The sequence below is a fragment of the Amphiura filiformis genome, chromosome 6, assembly GCF_039555335.1.
Source record: "Amphiura filiformis chromosome 6, Afil_fr2py, whole genome shotgun sequence".
Classification (NCBI taxonomy): Eukaryota; Metazoa; Echinodermata; class Ophiuroidea; order Amphilepidida; family Amphiuridae; genus Amphiura; species Amphiura filiformis.
The window spans coordinates 45,418,979-45,437,897 of NC_092633.1; the positions used below are offsets into that span (position 1 = coordinate 45,418,979).

Here is an 18,919-nt window from a genome sequence, read left to right on the forward strand (position 1 = left end):
ATTAGTATATACAGTCTGTCCACATAGAAGTACAAACCAAATATGTGGCATCGGGGGTCGATGCTTTGCGTCACACGCGAGCGCGACGCGATGCGTAAAGAGCGATGTGCACAAATCGCGCAGCAGTTGGCGCGCCAAAGAAGCATTACACTGAAATAATTGTTCTCATACCTCCAGTTTCTGAGGTCTATTTACTTTGTACTTCTAGGTGGACAGACTATAGTTCATTAATAACAAATATTTATGAAGTATTAACGGTTGATCCTAAGGGCTCATATTGAAATACCCTACCACGTTTTCACACAGAAAGAAGGCAGGATTCCCCTCGCTAAGCGCGCGCTCAGGAAAGCTTGGTCATAAACGGATGGATTATATGCATCAGTGATACACCCTGCCCAGGATTTTAACAAAAGAAGGCTAGCACAGGAAAGCTGCAGGATGGCGCACACCTTCCTGTGTAAGAGAATTTCAATATGAGCCCTAAGATTAAACCAGTTAAAATTTGGTGCCTTATTTCATATTTGGGGTATCAAATGCCTTTTAAAAGTTATCTCTGATGAATTAAACTTCATCTTCAATATACAATTCAATTTGAAAAATTGTTATTTTGTAATTATTACGGTGATTTGTATGTTTTATTTTAAATAACTATATGTCGAAAGATATTCACAGGCAGATTACCTGTTTGTTGTCTTGTATTTCTAGTCATCACTAAACATAAGTGAATTATCATCATTCCTACAGGAACAAAGATGCAGCAAGCAGAGCTACAGAATGGCACTTTAGAATCACACAACAAAAACTACAACAATGTACAGGAACCAGAGGTCAACCTCCCTCAGATGGCTCGGGAATTCCAGCACGCCGTCCAGGATGCGGAAGACAGAGGAGAAGGAGATCGAATAAAAAAACAAGTGCCTGAATTGACTAGAATATACCTCACTAAATGGCTACAGGGTGCAGCACTGCCTGCTCAGGTGAGTTCATTGCAGCTATTCCATTTAAAATCCGCACTACCCCTGTGGAAGATTTAGCTAAAGTCTGCCGCAGAGGGAGTATTAATTTTGAATAGAATAGACAATTGGGTAACTTCCATTTGAAATACTCACTCAAGTTGTGGAAGATATAGGTAAAGCCATAATGCAGGGGGAGTATGGGTTTCAAAATGATTAACTCTGACCAATTACATTTGAAAAATATACTCCATCCCGTAGAAGATATTTCCAAAATCTTCCACAGGGGTAGTGTGGATTTCAACTGGAATAGCCCATTTCCGAAAACTGTAAGTAAACATGACAAGAGAGAGGAGAATCTTTGCCCAGATGAATGTCTTATTTATACATCTCATTGTGTGACTGTGAGGGTGCCTGTGGCCCTCGCATTCAGCTTGTGTACCGGAAGAAGAGAAATGCTGGTAACATTGCATGGGTGAATTGTTCATCAAAACTTTGGAGTAAACCATCTTCCTTGTAAGTAAAAGTATTATGCTATATACTTTGATCAGTTCGTAAACGGAGGGCCTTATAACATCGGGGATTAATATCAAAATATTTTATTTTGAGAATTGCCTTGTGACATCTTGCTAGAATCGTCACAAATTATTAATTCAAGTCCTATACTTCGTCTACTTTCTTTAACACCCAATATATAGACCAGACGGGTCAACTAATAGCACTCTGTCTTAAGGTGGGTCTACTTTTAGGCGTAGTGGTAAAAGCCTAACATTTCCCGCCTATTACAAGCTGATCAAACTATACACAGTTTTGACTGCTCAGTGCCAGAAGTGGGTAAGTGCAGTAGCTGCCCTGTGAAAATTTGGCAATTTACACACAGTATATTGTACTCAACTACAATGTACACATGGGAGCTATTGCACTTACCCACTTCTGGCACTGAGCAGTGGTTTGTGGTTTTCTACTTTTAAAATTGATGCACACATTTACCAGCTCAAGTAAGTTCATTGGTCAAGTAGAATGTTGGTGGTTGAACTCAAAATATGCCTGGGTGCATTACATAGATTTGAAATCATTTAGCTGTGTTTGACAAGTGGCTCATTAGAGCACTACATGCATGTACTCTGTTTGACCTACTAAGTGACCCTTCCCTTAATTACCATCCCCACTTGATCTTCAACTCATTAATTACCCTCTTTCAGAGCAACTTTATTGACCTTGGAATTGGATACAAATTAAATTAAGGCAACAAAAACAAGCAAACTGTTCTACGGGCCCGACCGACCCAGAATTTGCGTTTTGGATATTCTTTTTTAAAAAAAAATTTGGCTAAAATCAGCCATTTTTGGCAAAAATTGATTGATTTTAACCGAACAATTTTAGAAATATGTTTGCAAAAAAGCGTACGCATCATAGTTTGCTCAGGGCATGTGTATTTTAAATTGCCCACCACATTTCATATAGTACAAAAAAGCCATTGAACAGTGTAGCGGTTCGTTAAAGCATATCGATAGACCAGTCTCTTGTCTTTGTTGATAAACAATGATGTCAAGTGGTCTATACTGTATTATTAAGAATTACACAGCAGTCTTTTAGATAAATGGCTAAAACTGGAAAAATATGGCTCCAACCAACCATCCCATGGGTCCCAATAATATTCATAGGACTTCATCACTATTTTGGTTTGTTCCCTAAGTAATGTGGTATGTTGAGTTTCAACATTGATCATGTCAACCTCCTTACTTACTTGGTATCAGTTCAACATATTTGTATCCTTAAAAGCTTGTTACATCCCAGTCACGTTACTGTAAATCTAAACTTTCAAGTTCATGAGTACCTACATGGAGCAGTAGCTGTGCCTCGGGTGAACTACAAATAGTGACATAGCAATCAATATACATGATGAGATACCCTAACCACGAATGTGATACCAAAATTCATCTTTGTGAATTTCGTTTCATGGAATAGTTAGCCAAATATACCGGCACAAGCAAACAGTGACCTGTTATTGATGCAACAAGGGTTCAATGCACTGAAACAAAGTAGGTATTTTTAGCAGCAATTGAACCACAAATTGCAATCTACGGTTAAGAGGATGTTATTATACAGGGTTAACATCCAATATCATTGATTGAGAATGATGCTATTTCCAAGCGTAATGGTACGCTGTTCATGGCCTATGTTTTGGCCCATTAGGATGCCCTCTATCAATGTTTCCAACTTAAGAAAATTAGTCATGATGTGCCCATGCTATGGGGTAAACGCTTTAGGAAAGTATGCGATCATGGATGCAGCCATTGATTAGCTACATAATTACAAGCATTGGCTGAACCTGTAAGTGCAGCCATATAGGAGTACTACATGTATAGCAAGTAGGAACTTTTCTGTTGCTAGAAAATGTAGTCTTCTAAATTTTATACAGTAGGCAGGGTTGTTTGATTTAAATCACGCTGATTTAAATCACTTGATTTGTTTTTTTAAATCACTGATTTAAATCAACTTTTTCATTTTTTACCAGTTTTGATAATAAAGTTAATTTCTTTCTTAAATTGACTGTTTCACTTCATTCCTAATGTTTCTACAACTTTTGGATACAATTAAAATCCCTCTATGATGTCACTTTATATATTGCTAAAAATTCATTTTTAAGGTGCAGAATTCAACAGCTTTTTTCCCATGATTTTACCAAATTTTTTCTTTGAAATTTTCACATGTAAATACATGGTAAGATTGTGCACATGACTAGCATTCCACTGGTACTCTTTTGACTTTATCATGGTGTATAGCAGTTCTTGGAATAAAAAGAAATCAAAAAAATCGATTTAAATAAAAAAATCTGATTAAAAAAAAAAATAAGTAAAAATCAACAACCCTGACAGTAGGTCTTTTGGTTCTTGAAGTTACAGTTTGGTACAGCATACTAACATTATACATGTATGTTGTTCCATGTTTCATAACTCAAGAAATGCATAGGCATTTTGAACTTTGGATAAGCGATTTTATAATTCTCAAGAGTAAATACTGTTATTTTTGTTTATGCATGAAAGGTGAGATGGCAACCTTTTAGCATTCAAATGCCTGTAGTGTTGTTTTTTCCTTGCGTCATTGATAATGTATGAAACAAGTGTTAAATACAGATATTTATAGCTTATAAGGCCAAAAAAAAAGTTTGTTTCCTGTAGCTCGCACACATTAGCTTTTTGACAGCTTATTTTGCGCATTTGAATTATTTTTTTTCCACTTACAAAAAAAAAATCCCAAAACCGGAAAAAAATCACAAAAAATAATATAAAACACTACTGGAGTAAACATTTACACATCACATAACAAATGAGAATAGAGAAAAACCACTGGAGAAAACATCACACATTTTTTTAATATACTTTTTTAATCTGCAGGTTGAAAGGGGATCATAAATATTCTTGAATTTGAAGAAATGTGATTTTTGTGTGTGTGTCGGAGAGACTCACTGTAAATTCTCATTCTTGCAGCAAAAAAGGTTTTTTTTTTTTTTTGAAGACATGGATTATAAAAAAAAAAAAATAAAAAACACATTTCGCATTTGACTTTTTTGACCTGCTACAGGAAACAAACATGTTTTTTTTTTTTTTCCTAATCAAATGTATATATATTTATTGAAATAAGAAATTTGTAATTGTATCATGTCACACAAGGTAAACACAACCAAGCTTAATTTAAAAGAAGAGAAGGTGAATATTGAGTATGAATTTGATACACCCTGACATGAAGGAAGGAGTCTTGATGTTTATCCCATGTGGATGAGAAGTCTTATGTGTGGAGTATGTACCCGGCAAATTAAAAACTGTCTTCAGCACACACTCACATTGAAGTTGTTGGTTGTAGCGGTTGCTGACACCTAATAACAGATTATGTGTGTGTGCACCATTCTTGATGATATTTTCAGTTGAACCAACGTCATAGGAATCACACGTGGGTGGCAGATAGATTTCACACTTCCTTATATACCATCCAAGTGCTTATTTTTCGGTACAAAAATGTTAGTGATTCCTCCTTATATGTGTTATTGTTGCTATTTTAGGGTTGACTACTGTTGTTGAACTGTGGTGAAAAGTGCACTGTTTAATAATTATGGCAGAAAGGCTTAAAAATATGGAACCGTTGTATTTGTGAAATTTACATGGAAAATGAATGCAAAAATTCTATGACATCGTGTGACAGTGATCTATGAGGAGGAACACTCCATGTCATGGAATGGATGGAAAGAGCAGCAACTTCAACACATGTCTGGTGTGCAATCGCACATAATAGCTGCCTTAAGTAAAGATGGATTCATCACTTCTTTTAGGGGCTGTGCAATAATTATGAGCCCTGGGGAGGGTAAAATGGGGGAAGACATTTTTGGCGAGCCGAAAGGGGGGGCAAGCAATTTTTGGCGAGCCGTTTGGAAATTTTACCCCCGGGGGGCTCATAATTATTGCACAGCCCCTTACACAGTTGGCATGCATACTTTAAGCATGCGGTGTGTAATTACTGTGCCGCTGATTAGCTGCTTGCCAATAGGCGGCAATTGTATTAAGCCCTGCCCAGTGTTATTAAAGCCCTGCTCAAATGTTGATGGCGAACATGTACTAGTTGTACATGGAATGGCTGATGAGCCTGGCTGATGAGTCAAATTTGATCTCAACATTTGTGCCATGCTAATGTAGTAATAGTTTAAAGATAGAAATTTAGTGTGTCCTAAAAGTTCAAAAGCATACAGTGTTCAATTGAATTAACTACTTAAGAGTTTCTGTTGAAGAATGGGATTTTACTTTGTCATTTATGTTGTGGGTATCAACAAAACCCTCACTTTCAACTTGGAAGGGAGGAAAAAAGAAAACACTCAAGAAATGGCTGTATTTCAAATTTTTGTCAGAGGTAAAAAACATGTGATCTTCATAGCACAGGAGAAAGTAAAATTGACTAATTATTACTTGTAAAGGTTTTCTTTAGATGGTATACCGTAAAACCTCGTCTACAAGCATATATAGTGTTTTTGATGAAAGCTTAAAATATGAACAAGCGTAAATATACCAATACATTAGATTGGTCTTACTGGCTTGTATATATGATTGAATCTGTAATTTATTTGCTCAAACTCCATAATGGCGCCTGGAATAAGTTAGCTTTCATCAGAAGCACTCTATACATGTATGCTTGTAGACGAGGTTTTACGGTATCTAGAAATTTGAAGATGTAGCTGTACTTGTATGTGCTTTTAACAGATTATGCTTTTAACTGATTAATCAAGCAGCAGCTTCGCCTTATAGGTGCGTATCTTTTACTATGGTTTCTAAAAACTTCCGAGAACCAAACTGCCATGGAAAAAAAAAATCTTGACAACACGGTTCTGACTAATTTTCAGATGCCATTAGTAAAAGGGACTTTAAATCTATATAGCATGTCTTGTCTCAATGCCATGTTACGTTGGATTTGGTGTTACTCTCAACTTGAGATGAGACCACAGAATTCTAATATACACAAGAACCGGTCATCCCTATACCGATGCGTGGCCACAAACGTAACCGTCCCGGCTGAAAAATGAATCAAAAAAGGTACGGCAAGAATTTTTTGCATCATGTACGTCGAAGTTCACTTTTCAATGTGCAAACTGTAGTTAGGATAGTGAATACGACTGGTAATTAAGCAAGTCTACTAAATGGCCTCAAAGAAAAAAAATGGTGGACTGTCGCCGGACCTTTTCCAGAACTAATACATCATATTTAGACGTTGTCAACATGGGGTCATCGCCAGGAATATTTTCCTTAAATAAAAAACTAACACCTCCGCCATGTGGTATTTCACGATATAATGTTAATGGAAAGAAAAGGGCAAATGTTTTTCGTCTTTCGAATCGGACGAGTGACAAGCTCTAATGACGTCATGATGTAAACAACGTAATCGTCATTTTAAAATCATCATCATCATAAAAATAATTAATTGGGTAAACCCAAATATGGAGGTATCCAAAAGTATGCTAATTAGAAATTCAACGAATTAGAATACGATCCTGGTATCCAAATCTCTGCAAATGAGTTGAAGGAGGTTACGTGAACATGTACAGTGATGTACACTAATTCTCATCTAGCTTTACTAAAAGATCTTTGGACAGACACACTTTTACAGTAGTAGGGTTAAAAGCAGCTATAGATGCAAGCATGTCCAAGAAGTCAGCATGGTCATAGAGTCGCACCTGTTTCTGTCAATGGGTGTCTAATAGTATTTCATCATTGCTAGACAAGTTTGATTTCACTGCCATTTGATGGATGTAATTGCAATATTGATTTAGAATTCTTTCAGCAAGTGTGTCAGGAAGTATACAGGGTGATTTAAAATGAACTGTACCCAAATTCAAAAATTAAAATAAAATACTTACCGACAAATAAATAATTTGTGTATGTAAGCTGTAACAGGATAGTATGTTTCCTATTATTGGTGAAAAAATCATATCTGTACTTCAAATGGTTTTGAAGAAAAGTACATTTTTATAAAACACACCAATTTTGTTACTGCGGTAGAGAATACGGATAAACTTGTGTTGATCTAAAAATGGGATGATAAATTGAAAATGTGATATCTTCTGACTAAAACCACTTATTATCAAAATTCAAAATTTCTACTACAGAACACTTCACTGCTTTCTGTGATAGTTTTTTGATATGTACAATCTCCACGAATATATATAAAAAATGGGTAAAGTTGGGTACAGGTCATTTTAAATCACCCTGTACATGAGGATGTCACAGTAGCAGTTGTTCAAGAATTTTTTTTTTATGAGTACTTGTATGTTAATATGGATGGGTAGATTTTCAAGCATAATATAACACTTGCATGCATGATGTAACGTCATTGAATTGAGCTGATTAATGTTGTCATACTTACTCAGGACTGATATTGTTCTTGATGGTAAGCTGTGTATACAAGCATGAAATGAAATCTAATCATGTACTCCTAATCAACCCCCTCTTTCATTGGTTGATGAAATAAGAGACTTGTAGTCTTCATGTGTGGTGTCAGCATACTTACCATTGATTTCAAACAGTGACAGTTGCTGCTACCTCTTGGCAGTAGTGGTATAATCACAATTTAGTAATTAAGAGGGAAGCCTGCTGGGGAGTAAATGTATTCTCTGAAGGAGTGAAATGGGTACCTTCTCATCTACTCCTATATAAAATTGCCACTTCATAAAGGGGTCAGGGGGCATGGAGCATGGTTTAGGGGTTTAAGCCCCTCCTGACCTTTAGTTAAATTTGCACCACTATTGTGCTGACTTAAATTGATTACATTTTGCAATTACTGCTGCCCTTCAATTACTCAAATAATTTTGCAACATACCTGTATCGAAATGAATCTGGTAAATCGGATGTTAGAATCAAATGAACTGTTTTTCAGAATTGGAACCATTTTTATTTGCCGTAAACAATATATTAACATACAGACATTAAATGGAGAGATATAACCAAAAGCAAAAGAGCATAAATCATAGATTTGGTCTTCCTCAACTTTTGTCTGCAGACTTTAATTTGGTTAAGAGTCACCTCACATATAAAACCCAGTATGCCTAAATCATCTCAAATATGGATGTGTATGGATATCAACTGGAAAAGCCCATTTCTGTTGTCCCATATGTACAAAAGAGGAAACCAATTTCTTGATTTCTTCTTACCTACTATTGGTATGTATTAAGGAATGTTGGTTGTAATTTATGCTGAAAAATGCTGAACCAAACAGAACACATAATCTTATTCTTGACACTTTCAGGCTTTCTCATTTGTAGGCAAATGAACGGTACAGTGATACCATGGGGATATTGTCCAAGGAGATCTGTTTGTGCTGGTCTGTTGGGTAGGAAGTTGACTGGTGTGATGGATGGCTCTGGTCGTCCACTCCGCGGTCGTTTCTCATGTCGGCTGATTCCCAGGTCTGGTCGGATGCGCTTGTCCTTTGCCTTGACGGGCCGGTGTCTTTCCTCCTTCGTTCCACGGGCTGTTGGACTTCATGGCTCTGGCTGCGCTCGGGCGCCGTTCTTGGTATCATGTAGGCCTAATTGACATAGCTTCATCTTTTTCGCTGTGTTTTTGATGTGATATGATGTTTTGTAGTATTTGTGTGTTTTGTATGTGTGAGCACTCATGAGTGTAATTTCCCTTGTGGATTAATAAAGTTTTACTTGACTTGACTTGACTTGATCATACACATACACACAGTCTTTCTGATCCTCAATAGGTCTACAGTTCCTCCAATGAGTCATCATCTTTTTTGGTGTCTGTAACTGTCACATTGAACCTTGGTGGAATCCTAACATTAGCTATGACACATTATGTTGTTGTTAATTCTCTTCATGACTATCCATCCATCAACAAAGTCATCTAATTATGATAGGTGTCATCACTTAGGTACTATCAGACATCCTTAAGGTTAGTCTGAACCCTGGAATTATGAAAACTTTCGGGCCTCATAACTGCTAAATTGTTGGTGTAATGTATATAAAAGTATATACATATTTAGAATGGCTAATCCTTGATCAATTCATTTGTCAAATTTGAAATGACATTTTTGGCCCAAAATCCCAAAAAATTGTGGTTTTCAAAAATATTTGAAATTTGGGTGAAAATCAGGCTTTTTTATGATTTTCTTGAAAATTCAGCATTTTTTGACCATTTTTGGTGCAAATTTCACAAAGTTGGTCGAAATTCAAAAATTTTTTAAAAACAGCTCCTAGATATTTTTATCTAGTTTTTAAAAATTAATAACAAAAAATGTTTGCCCAAGAATTTTTTTGTTACAATTTACGAAAAAGAAGTGGGCCAAAAAGAAAATGTTTTTTGGGGATTTTGGGCCAACAAGTCTTTGCCATTCTAAATATGTATAATTTTATGTACTTTACACCAACAATTTAGCAGTTATGAGGCACGAAAGTTTGCATATTTCCAGGGTTCAGATCAACCTTAAAGTCAATTTACTGGGATATAATACAAGCACAGCTCATTTCCCTGTCTATTTTACCCACATTATTGGGTCTGTGATTTACCCCATAGGATAAAACTTTCAGTTTCACAGGACTTCGGTGATCAGAGGGTTTGCATTTTAGTTTACAGAGCCAGGCCCGTAGCCAAGGAGAGTGGGGGTGCAATGTGCAATGCACCCCCCATAAATCTACTTTGTAGCAAGATTGGGCCAAAAATTTAAAAAATTTATATAAATATATCCTGGATCATGAACTTTCTGTGACACTATCTAAAATATAGGCTCCAAATACAATTTGTAGATGGGGTTTAGGTCTGTTTTTGACCAAAATGAAGATTTCATGAAAAAAAGGGCTGCATTTGGAAAATCCGCACCCCCACGAAAAAATCCTGGTTTACGGGCCTGTACAGAGCCTTCAACTTCTTAATGATGTGTTATATCAATATATTTTAGGGATCACTGGATGGGTGTCATCTCGTGAGTCCTCTGATTATTAAAGAGCTAGCTGAACTGTTAGTGTCTTTTAGTGGTTTAAGAAGCAATAGCGGCGCAACCAGGGGGGCATGGGAGAGCAAATGCCCCCTCAGTCAGAACTTTTGCCCCACAGTAAAATCCCAAAATTATGCAAATTTCCACTTTTTGCTACAATTATGCGTAAAAACATGAAATTCACTTTCACCCAATGCCCCCCACCCAAAAAAATACCTGGTGCTACCACTGCATTAAAGTGGTAGATACATATTTAGCAGAGGAGCAACTTGCATTATTTTCCCTTGAATGGACACTTCAAAGCAAACCCTTTGGTTATTTATGCAAAGAATTGATAAGCCAGAACTATGGATGAGGGAATAGAGATCAAATTGACAGAGAGTCAACACTGTGTGTTTAAGATATTAGCTAGTTAATCAGTTTTTCCCTATGACACCATGATTGGATGCATCAACTCTTATTAAGTATATTATTAGTCTTACTTAAGGCCGGCGTCGACAGGTCCTCTGTCGGAATCCTGTCGACAAAGTGAATTATGTCAACATATCGATAGAAGATTAGAACTTCGTCCATGGCGACATAGTGCTCAGGCAATGGCCCAGTTAAACTTCGTCAGGGAAGCTCATTTTCACTCAAAATATTGGCCATTTCCAATGTATTTTCAACAAAATGCAATGCCAAATCTGATCTTTTACCAACTATTTCACCAACTTTTCATGTTATTTGCCTTCAGGGGTCATACTTTTGGCAGTATTTTGCCTTGTTTTCCGGTGTAAATTGTACACTTTATCGCTATGTGCTCGCTATGAAGACGGCCATCTTGAATCTAGATATGTTTAGGTTAAATTTTTAAAAATGTTCCTAAAATCATGAAAGAAAAGAAAGTCGACATCAAAAAAACCGTGCCAACGCCGGCCCTTTTCTTACTTTATTGGCAATAGGGACCGATCCTTTCTTCTCCCACCTAACCACCTTTCAATTTTATACTCCCAAGCCCCGGACCAAAGCAAATAAAAGTTGAACCATTTATCAGTTGAGTTTGTATCAAGACGTATTTATACTAACATTTTCATCAGGGTTTGAAATAAGCAGGAGCCAGGGGCAAAATCCTGAACCTGCAAATGCCCCTGATTCCCAACTTCATGACCAGGGAAATGCCTTCCAGTCAGAACACTTTCCCCTGTTGCCCCCCCCGCCTGTAAAAACCCAAAATTTGAAATTCCCACTTTTTACGGCAATTTTGCACAAAATTTGTTGGTTTTGCCCCCCCTGAAATTTACTTTGCCTCCTCAATGCCCCCCCAAAAAAAATTCCTGGCGCCGCCACTGGCTCCTGGTTCAAAATAAAGACAAGGGCAGTTTTCAAAAGAAGTTGCCAGTGCTTCAGAAGATCGTATTTCGACCAAAGATTTTCTTATTCTATTCAAATAAACGATAATTGGGCAATATTATAGTGAAGAAAAGAAAAAAAAAATGTGCCTACATGTAGGACTAAAGTTGACATGTTGTATAATCGCACACCATAGTGGCTCCTGAAGTTGTCTAGAAAGGTAGAAAGTGTATTTACATTTTCTTATAGCAACCCAAGAAAACATGTTTTAGGTAATTGGCAACATATACCATGTAGTTTAGCGTCTTGTTGTGTGCATGGCTGATGAAACTGTGTGTCTGCTAAATGATTCTACAGAAACATCTACCATTAAGATCAGGTAAGTCAAGCAATACATACTTGAATATTGTATCGCAAGGGTTTTTCCTCCGGTGTTCTGTGTATATCAGTGGCGTGGGGGCAGGTTGTTCAGTTCCCCCAAATGGAGTCTGATTTAGGTGTGTAAGGTGCGGTTTTAGCGTTCCCCCCCAAATTTCCCTTAATTTCTCCCGAATGACTAACAAAAGTGGTGGGGGGAACGTGTCCCCCTGCCCCTCTTTGCGCACGCCACTGGTGTATGTCATTCTAAAATGTGATCTTTAAGGAAATTTTTCATTAGATTGGTCAGATGCCAAATTTTGTTGCACCATTCCTTGGAGCATGTCCTTCGGATTGTACTACATGTATGTACTTGCTGTAGCGTCATGATTGGGTAATTTTCGAACAAGTCTATACTAATAAAGTGAGACTCCATCTTGTAATCTGATGCAGATACCAAACATAGCATGAATTCAATGAGAGAAAGAGATGCCGAGTGCCACTTGTGAAAGCCTTTACATTTTAAAATGCAAAATAGATTGAGGCATGTAAGGTTACATACATGACCTTCTTTTTATCTTCTCTTACCTTTGACTCTACCTGCATGATTATAGTTTGCATGCTATGATCGGTTGCAATTGTATCAGGAACAATTAATGAAATGGGGTAGAATTGCAAAATGTTTCTGTAGCCCTAACCACAAAAAATCATACATAATCTTTCACAAGGAAAATCAGTGGGCATGCATGCATCTCACGTGATGTCATGATGCAATCACCCCAAGTCTTGGCACGCACAGGGTCTAAGGTTCGAATCCTGGGGTACCAAATGACTTCTTTGTTCATCTTATCTCCTTTTTTGTTTCCTTCTTTCCTTCTGATAGCAAAAAAACATGGGTTTAGCGTTAATATACACCAAATATACGCTCATATGTACATATAGTTAAATACATACAGAATAGCTTTCATTCTCAAGTTTCTTGATAGTAGCTAGCTATATTAAGAACAAATTTAGGTTGTTGGATATTAAATTTGTTCCATTTGCTATTTCAGTTAACAAGTTAGATATCTATAACAGTCCCGTGATCTTATTGATAAATCCTAGGGGCATTTATAATACCACAGCCATACAGTGAGTTTGTGACTCACTAGCCAACGCTATTTTCTTTTCATCCTACTCATTTCATTCACCAAATATAATTGCTCGCAACATCTGAAACAATGTTGATAAGTAATTTCCTTGCCAACCTTGTTGAAGATTTAAGAGCAATGAAAGCTTTGATACTGTTGGATAAAGAACAAGTAGAAGTTATGTATGCAAGTAGTAGCATTAGTTAGTTATTCATTTTAAGGACAATTTACTCGGCCATTCCCATTTATCCCTGAAAATTTCGGGGCTGGGGCAGTTTGCACCCGGCTCCTGGCTACGTCCCTGTTTGCAAATTAGTGGTGAGTTGTTTTGTTACGGAGTGTTTTGTAAATACTTTGGTGTGGTGTCGGAGAATTTGGCACTTGCCTTTCAAAAAAATTACCGACCCCCTACAGAAGATTGGGAAAAAATCTCAACCCTCTCCCCTCCATCAGCATGTTAAAACCCTTTTTACTAGAAATGTTTTGTATGAATGTTTTGTCATATAGGAATATAATCCAATGATATTAAAAACTTTTATGATAGGTACATGTGCTCTGATTTTGGGCAGACTTTTGAACAGAATGAGCCTGCTCAAATTTGAATTTCATTGCTTAAGGGCGTACTACACCCATATATTGGTTTGATTGGTCTAAAAAAATATTTTTTCATTTATAGCGAGGCGATATATGCACGGATCATGTGAAATAAAAATTTTTAAAAAAAATAAATAAAAAAGGTGTTTTCAAACCATTGTATAGTAAGTCATTTTAGCCCTATATATTTTTTGTTTACCGTATCCTGGTAACTCAGATGCGTGTTTCATAACAAACCATAATTTATTCTTTTCAACATGTTCAAGTAGGGTACATGAATAGAATACATTAAATCCTTTGTTATACTCTCTATAGAAAATCTAGTGGTGCTTGCAAAATATATAACACTGAATAAATTAAATAAACACTTACACAATAGATGCATAGTCATTAGTCAATTTGATATTGATGTTGTTATTGATGTGTTGTTAGGAGAAGAAAAGGCTATTAGGTCACCGTATGTCAGGTTATAGGTCAATTGGTTCAGGTCAAATTTAAGCATCAATTTTGAATACACATGTGAGAGTCTGTGATACAAAATGTATCATAATGAGGAATAATTTTGATATTCTGTCTTTAACTGGATATATATCGAGAAGTGCAAGGTGGATATACTAATATACCTTGGGATGTAAATGGTGAGTACAATTTAGAATGCCTAGTTGAGATGGATTTCACAAATAAATATAAAATAGTTACCAAAATCACAAAAGCTAAGCTTACGGAAAACTACCCAATATGGTGGTATAGGTGACAAGAAATACAATTTTTTCAACATTGCTGTAGTATGGTTGTGGTAACCTGTTACCTATGGCTTAATTAAGTTTCAGTGAAATAATGTCGCAAGTTAAAAATACAAAATATAGCTCAACATTGAAAATAGAAGCATTTTAACCAGTTCCTTTTTGATAGTTGTGGAGCACCAAGTTCATGAAGTCATAAAAGAAATCAGGAACCACTTATTCCCATTTTACATATCAACTTTATTTCCCTAACGTGTTAGCAACACATATCCAAAATTTTAACGAAATCCGTTGATATTAAGCTTTCCAAAATGAAGTGAATTTAAATCATCAGTGATGTACCACCTTTTGGCTTCTACTTTTAAAAGCATGTAAGCTACGTTGATACCGATGCCACCAATAAAACGAGAAGATTTGCCCTTCATTTTGCATACCACTTTGTCCAATTTTTTTTGTAATTTCTTCACAAAATGCAAAAAATGCAAAAAAAAATCAATGGGTGTAGTACCCCCTTAAAAGTAGACCTTTTTTTAAGGTAGAAATTTTTCCATTGAAATTTAAGTGAGCATGCCATGAATAGAAAGTACAGCACTAGGCATGCTCAGAGGGTCATAGAAATCTTAGGGTTTGGAGTACTCGAGAATAGCCATTCTTAAGTGAATCCCCAACTGTGTGTCCACACAACGCAATTAAGACTGGAATTCTCGAGTTTTGTGATGCCTGATGACGTCAGCTTTCGATTTACAACAGGTAGCTTATCATGACCTATCTACATGTAGTGGAATGCTCAGGACTGGAATTCTCAAGTTTTGTGATGCCTGATGACATTAGCTTTCGATTTACAACCAGTAGCTTACCGTGATCTATCTACATGTAGTGGCATCCTCAGGACTGGAATCCTCAAGTTTTGTGATGCCTGATGATGTCAGCTTTCGATTTACAACAGGTAGCTTACCATGACCTATCTACATGTAGTGGAATCCTCAGGACTGGAATCCGCAAGTTTTGTGATGCCTGATGATGTCAGCTTTCGATTTACAACAGGTAGCTTACCGTGACCTATCTACATGTAGTGGAATCCTCAGGACTGGAATCCTCAAGTTTTGTGATGCCTGATGATGTCAGCTTTCGATTTACAACAGGTAGCTTACCGTGACCTATCTACATGTAGTGGAATCATCAAGTTTTGTGATGCCTGATGACGTCAGCTTTCGATTTACAACAGGTAGCTTACCGTGACCTATCTACATGTAGTGGAATCATCAAGTTTTGTGATGCCTGATGACGTCAGCTTTCGATTTACAACAGGTAGCTTACTGTGACCTATCTAGGCGTACATTTAGTGGCACCCCAAATTGAACAATATTACATTTAATTAAACCAAGGTCATAGGATAAGCTCAGCACCCGGAAATCGCAAAATGGCTTGCACACACGGCAGTATCATTCTTGAGGGTCACTCTGGGAAATCCCCTAAATTTCTTGGAGATAAATTTAGGGATTGGAATCCATCCTTAGGACAGTTCACACGGCAGATTTCCCCTTGGAAGTTGTTGCTTTAGCCCACCGTGTGGACATGCCTACTGCAGACTCTGTGACCATCTTGCCCCTAGAGGAAGATGGTTGAACTGCTGTCTGAACAAGGCTCTACACATTTAATGCATGTGCTAAAGATTTCCAATATCACAATCATGAAGGTGGGAAGCCAATGTATTTACTGTAAATAAATGGCCAGAGGATTACGCCCCGGGGGATTACGGGTGTGAAAGACTGTAAGATTTTGCCTTCTTGTATTTATTTGCTGAATTCTCTTTACATACTATACCATATAAATTTAAAATTATTTCTGTATGAAAATTAGCTTAAAATGACATAGCTAGATTTCAAGGTTTGAGCATTTTGCCTCATCCATGGTTGACATCCAGACATGTGATATGAACCTTTCATTTCAAATTTAGTCAGATGCAATATGCAAGACCTTTTGGACAATTTTTTTATGTAAGGAGCAATCCATAATTCATTACACCCATAATGTAGGATCTTTTCAAACTTGTTTTTTTTTTGCATTGTACATGTAGTGTTTACACACATCAACTTAGGCCTGTTTTTAAAAATCAGCCAAATTTGTTGTTTTGTAGCAATTAATGTCATAATCACAACATATTATGTTGTAATAAATCGCCCATAGATGCTCCATGTTAAATGGCCAATATGTCCAATGCATTTTTTCCTCTTTTACCTCATTATTTCGGCTTAAAATGGACAAAACTTTCTCGACAGTTATTACTTACATTATTTCACCATTTTAGGTCAAGTTTAACAAAATTAAAATTGATGTGTTTGGGGCTTGAGCAAACTTACATATGAAAACATTGAAAGAGAAAAAATCAGGTCTCAGCGGGAATTGAATCCTGGTCGCTGGATTACCGGTCCAGAGTCTAACCACTGTACTACTTGAGTTCACAGTCGGTACTCGGGCAATCTCAACTTAAGTCCCCATGATAACTCTCTCATTGTGTCTCAGCAGCCAATTATATATTAAATAATGAAGAAGGAGGGGGCCTATATGCTTCACCTTAGCAGGGCGTAAGACAATGCGAGACACAAATTAATATATGCGAGGATTGGAAATAAACGATGCAAGCCTCGCATATATTAATTTGGAATTTGTCACGACCTGCTAGGGTGAAGCATATAGGCTGTCTCCTTTTTCATTATTTAAAATTAAAATTGGACAGAAATCACACATAATGGTTTTATTTGATGGTTAGTATTGGAATGGAAGCAAAGGTGGAGCAGCGTGGCACACTGGTTAAGGTCTTTGCCTCTGGTGCAAGAGGTCCCGGGTTCAATTCCCCGCAGGACCCCCCCCCCCCAAAAAAAAATGATAACTCCGCTCTCCCCATGGCTCATCTGGTAATGGCGGGCAGATGACCCATGACAAATGACCTTGTTACAGTCGGTTCCGATCAGGGTAATAAGCCCGATTGTTGGCTACACTTGACTGTCCTGCAAAAATACCCCGACCAGCTATCTACGGTGGCTCACTTCGTTCACCAGGTCACTTGTGCCTGGCCGAAGTTTTGTCAGCGTTATCTCCTAGATTTCAGCTGTTAATGCCTAGAAAAAAGGTAGTGCCAATGGTAGGATAGCAAAATGTATGTATATGGGTAGGCCTATCCAGAGAGCAGAACCCCAAGGTGTATGTTAGTTCTCTACTTTGCAAGTCATTGGCCAATAAAGGAAGTCTTGGATTGACATTTTTGTGAAGAAACCTGATTTTTCGATCCCAACAATCAACAAGATTTCCTGTTGTGATTTACTTCGCATCCATCAAAGCCTTCATTCTGATTGGTCATCGCAGGTGTAATGCTGTCAGTTCACTGCATAGGAAAATACTATGTGAATGATATTGTGTGTGGGGGTGGCAGGGTTGTAGCTAGGATAGTTTTAGTGGTGGACGGCATTTTATGAAAATCTTGCATATTTGGCAATTTTTTGCCAAAATGGACCAAATTCTTGACTAATCCAATAAAATTGTGCAATTTTGGCCTCTGAGTGGTGGGCTCCAGTGCTAAAATTGCAGCTGAGTGGTGGGCTCCAAAACGGAGTGGTAGGCTCTGCCGCCCACCACCACCACCCACTGTAGCTACATCCCTGGGGGTGGGGTGTTTGCCATCTAACGTGGATGTTTTTATGAAATATCACAATTCAACCGTTTACGTTACTGCAACCGGGGACTGTCCCTGTTTAGCTAAGATGTGCAGTTGACTGCAAACAGCCTAAAGTTGCATTTGAGAGTGCATCCCTATTGTTGATATAAATATGATTCTCGGGCTGATAGGTTGAAATTCATTTAAAAAAATGTGTATAATTTGTGTAAAATGGGATCAACATCCTCCGGTTAGGCCCAGAATATCAGAAAATAACATAACCCTGTTTGCTAGTCCTGTACAGGATTCCCTTTTGCTGGCAAGCACCTTGCTAAAGTTTGTTCGGTTTTTATTAGGTGGAAATTATTAGGCTTTTGTTACAGCGCACGTCAATAAAGTCCCAACTCATTCTCGCGGAAATTCACATGAGCGTGCGCCGGTCACGCAGTATGCAACGCACAACTAGCGTAAGCATTGCGCCCAAATGTTACTCACCGCATTTCATTGAAAGATTTTCAATCTTCCAAGATTTTATAATTTAATGAACCCCTTTACAGGTGCTCTACCTTTTAAGGGAATTTTTATTCAATGAATACATTCAGACAGGAGGTTGTTAAGAGCCAGGATTAAGTTAGGGATATAACTAATATCAGCTGTTGTCTACCCAGATATATGGGACGTTAT

General features: G+C 37.3%; 1 protein-coding gene across 1 annotated transcript in view; it reads left to right on the plus strand.

Annotated features, from left to right (window-relative positions):
* LOC140155486 (liprin-beta-1-like) overlaps positions 1-18,919 on the plus strand; it is a 167,218-nt gene that overhangs the window by 49,517 nt on the left and 98,782 nt on the right. Inside the window, 1 exon segment of the mRNA XM_072178353.1 lies at positions 745-977. Coding sequence (XP_072034454.1) covers positions 745-977 — 233 coding nt within the window.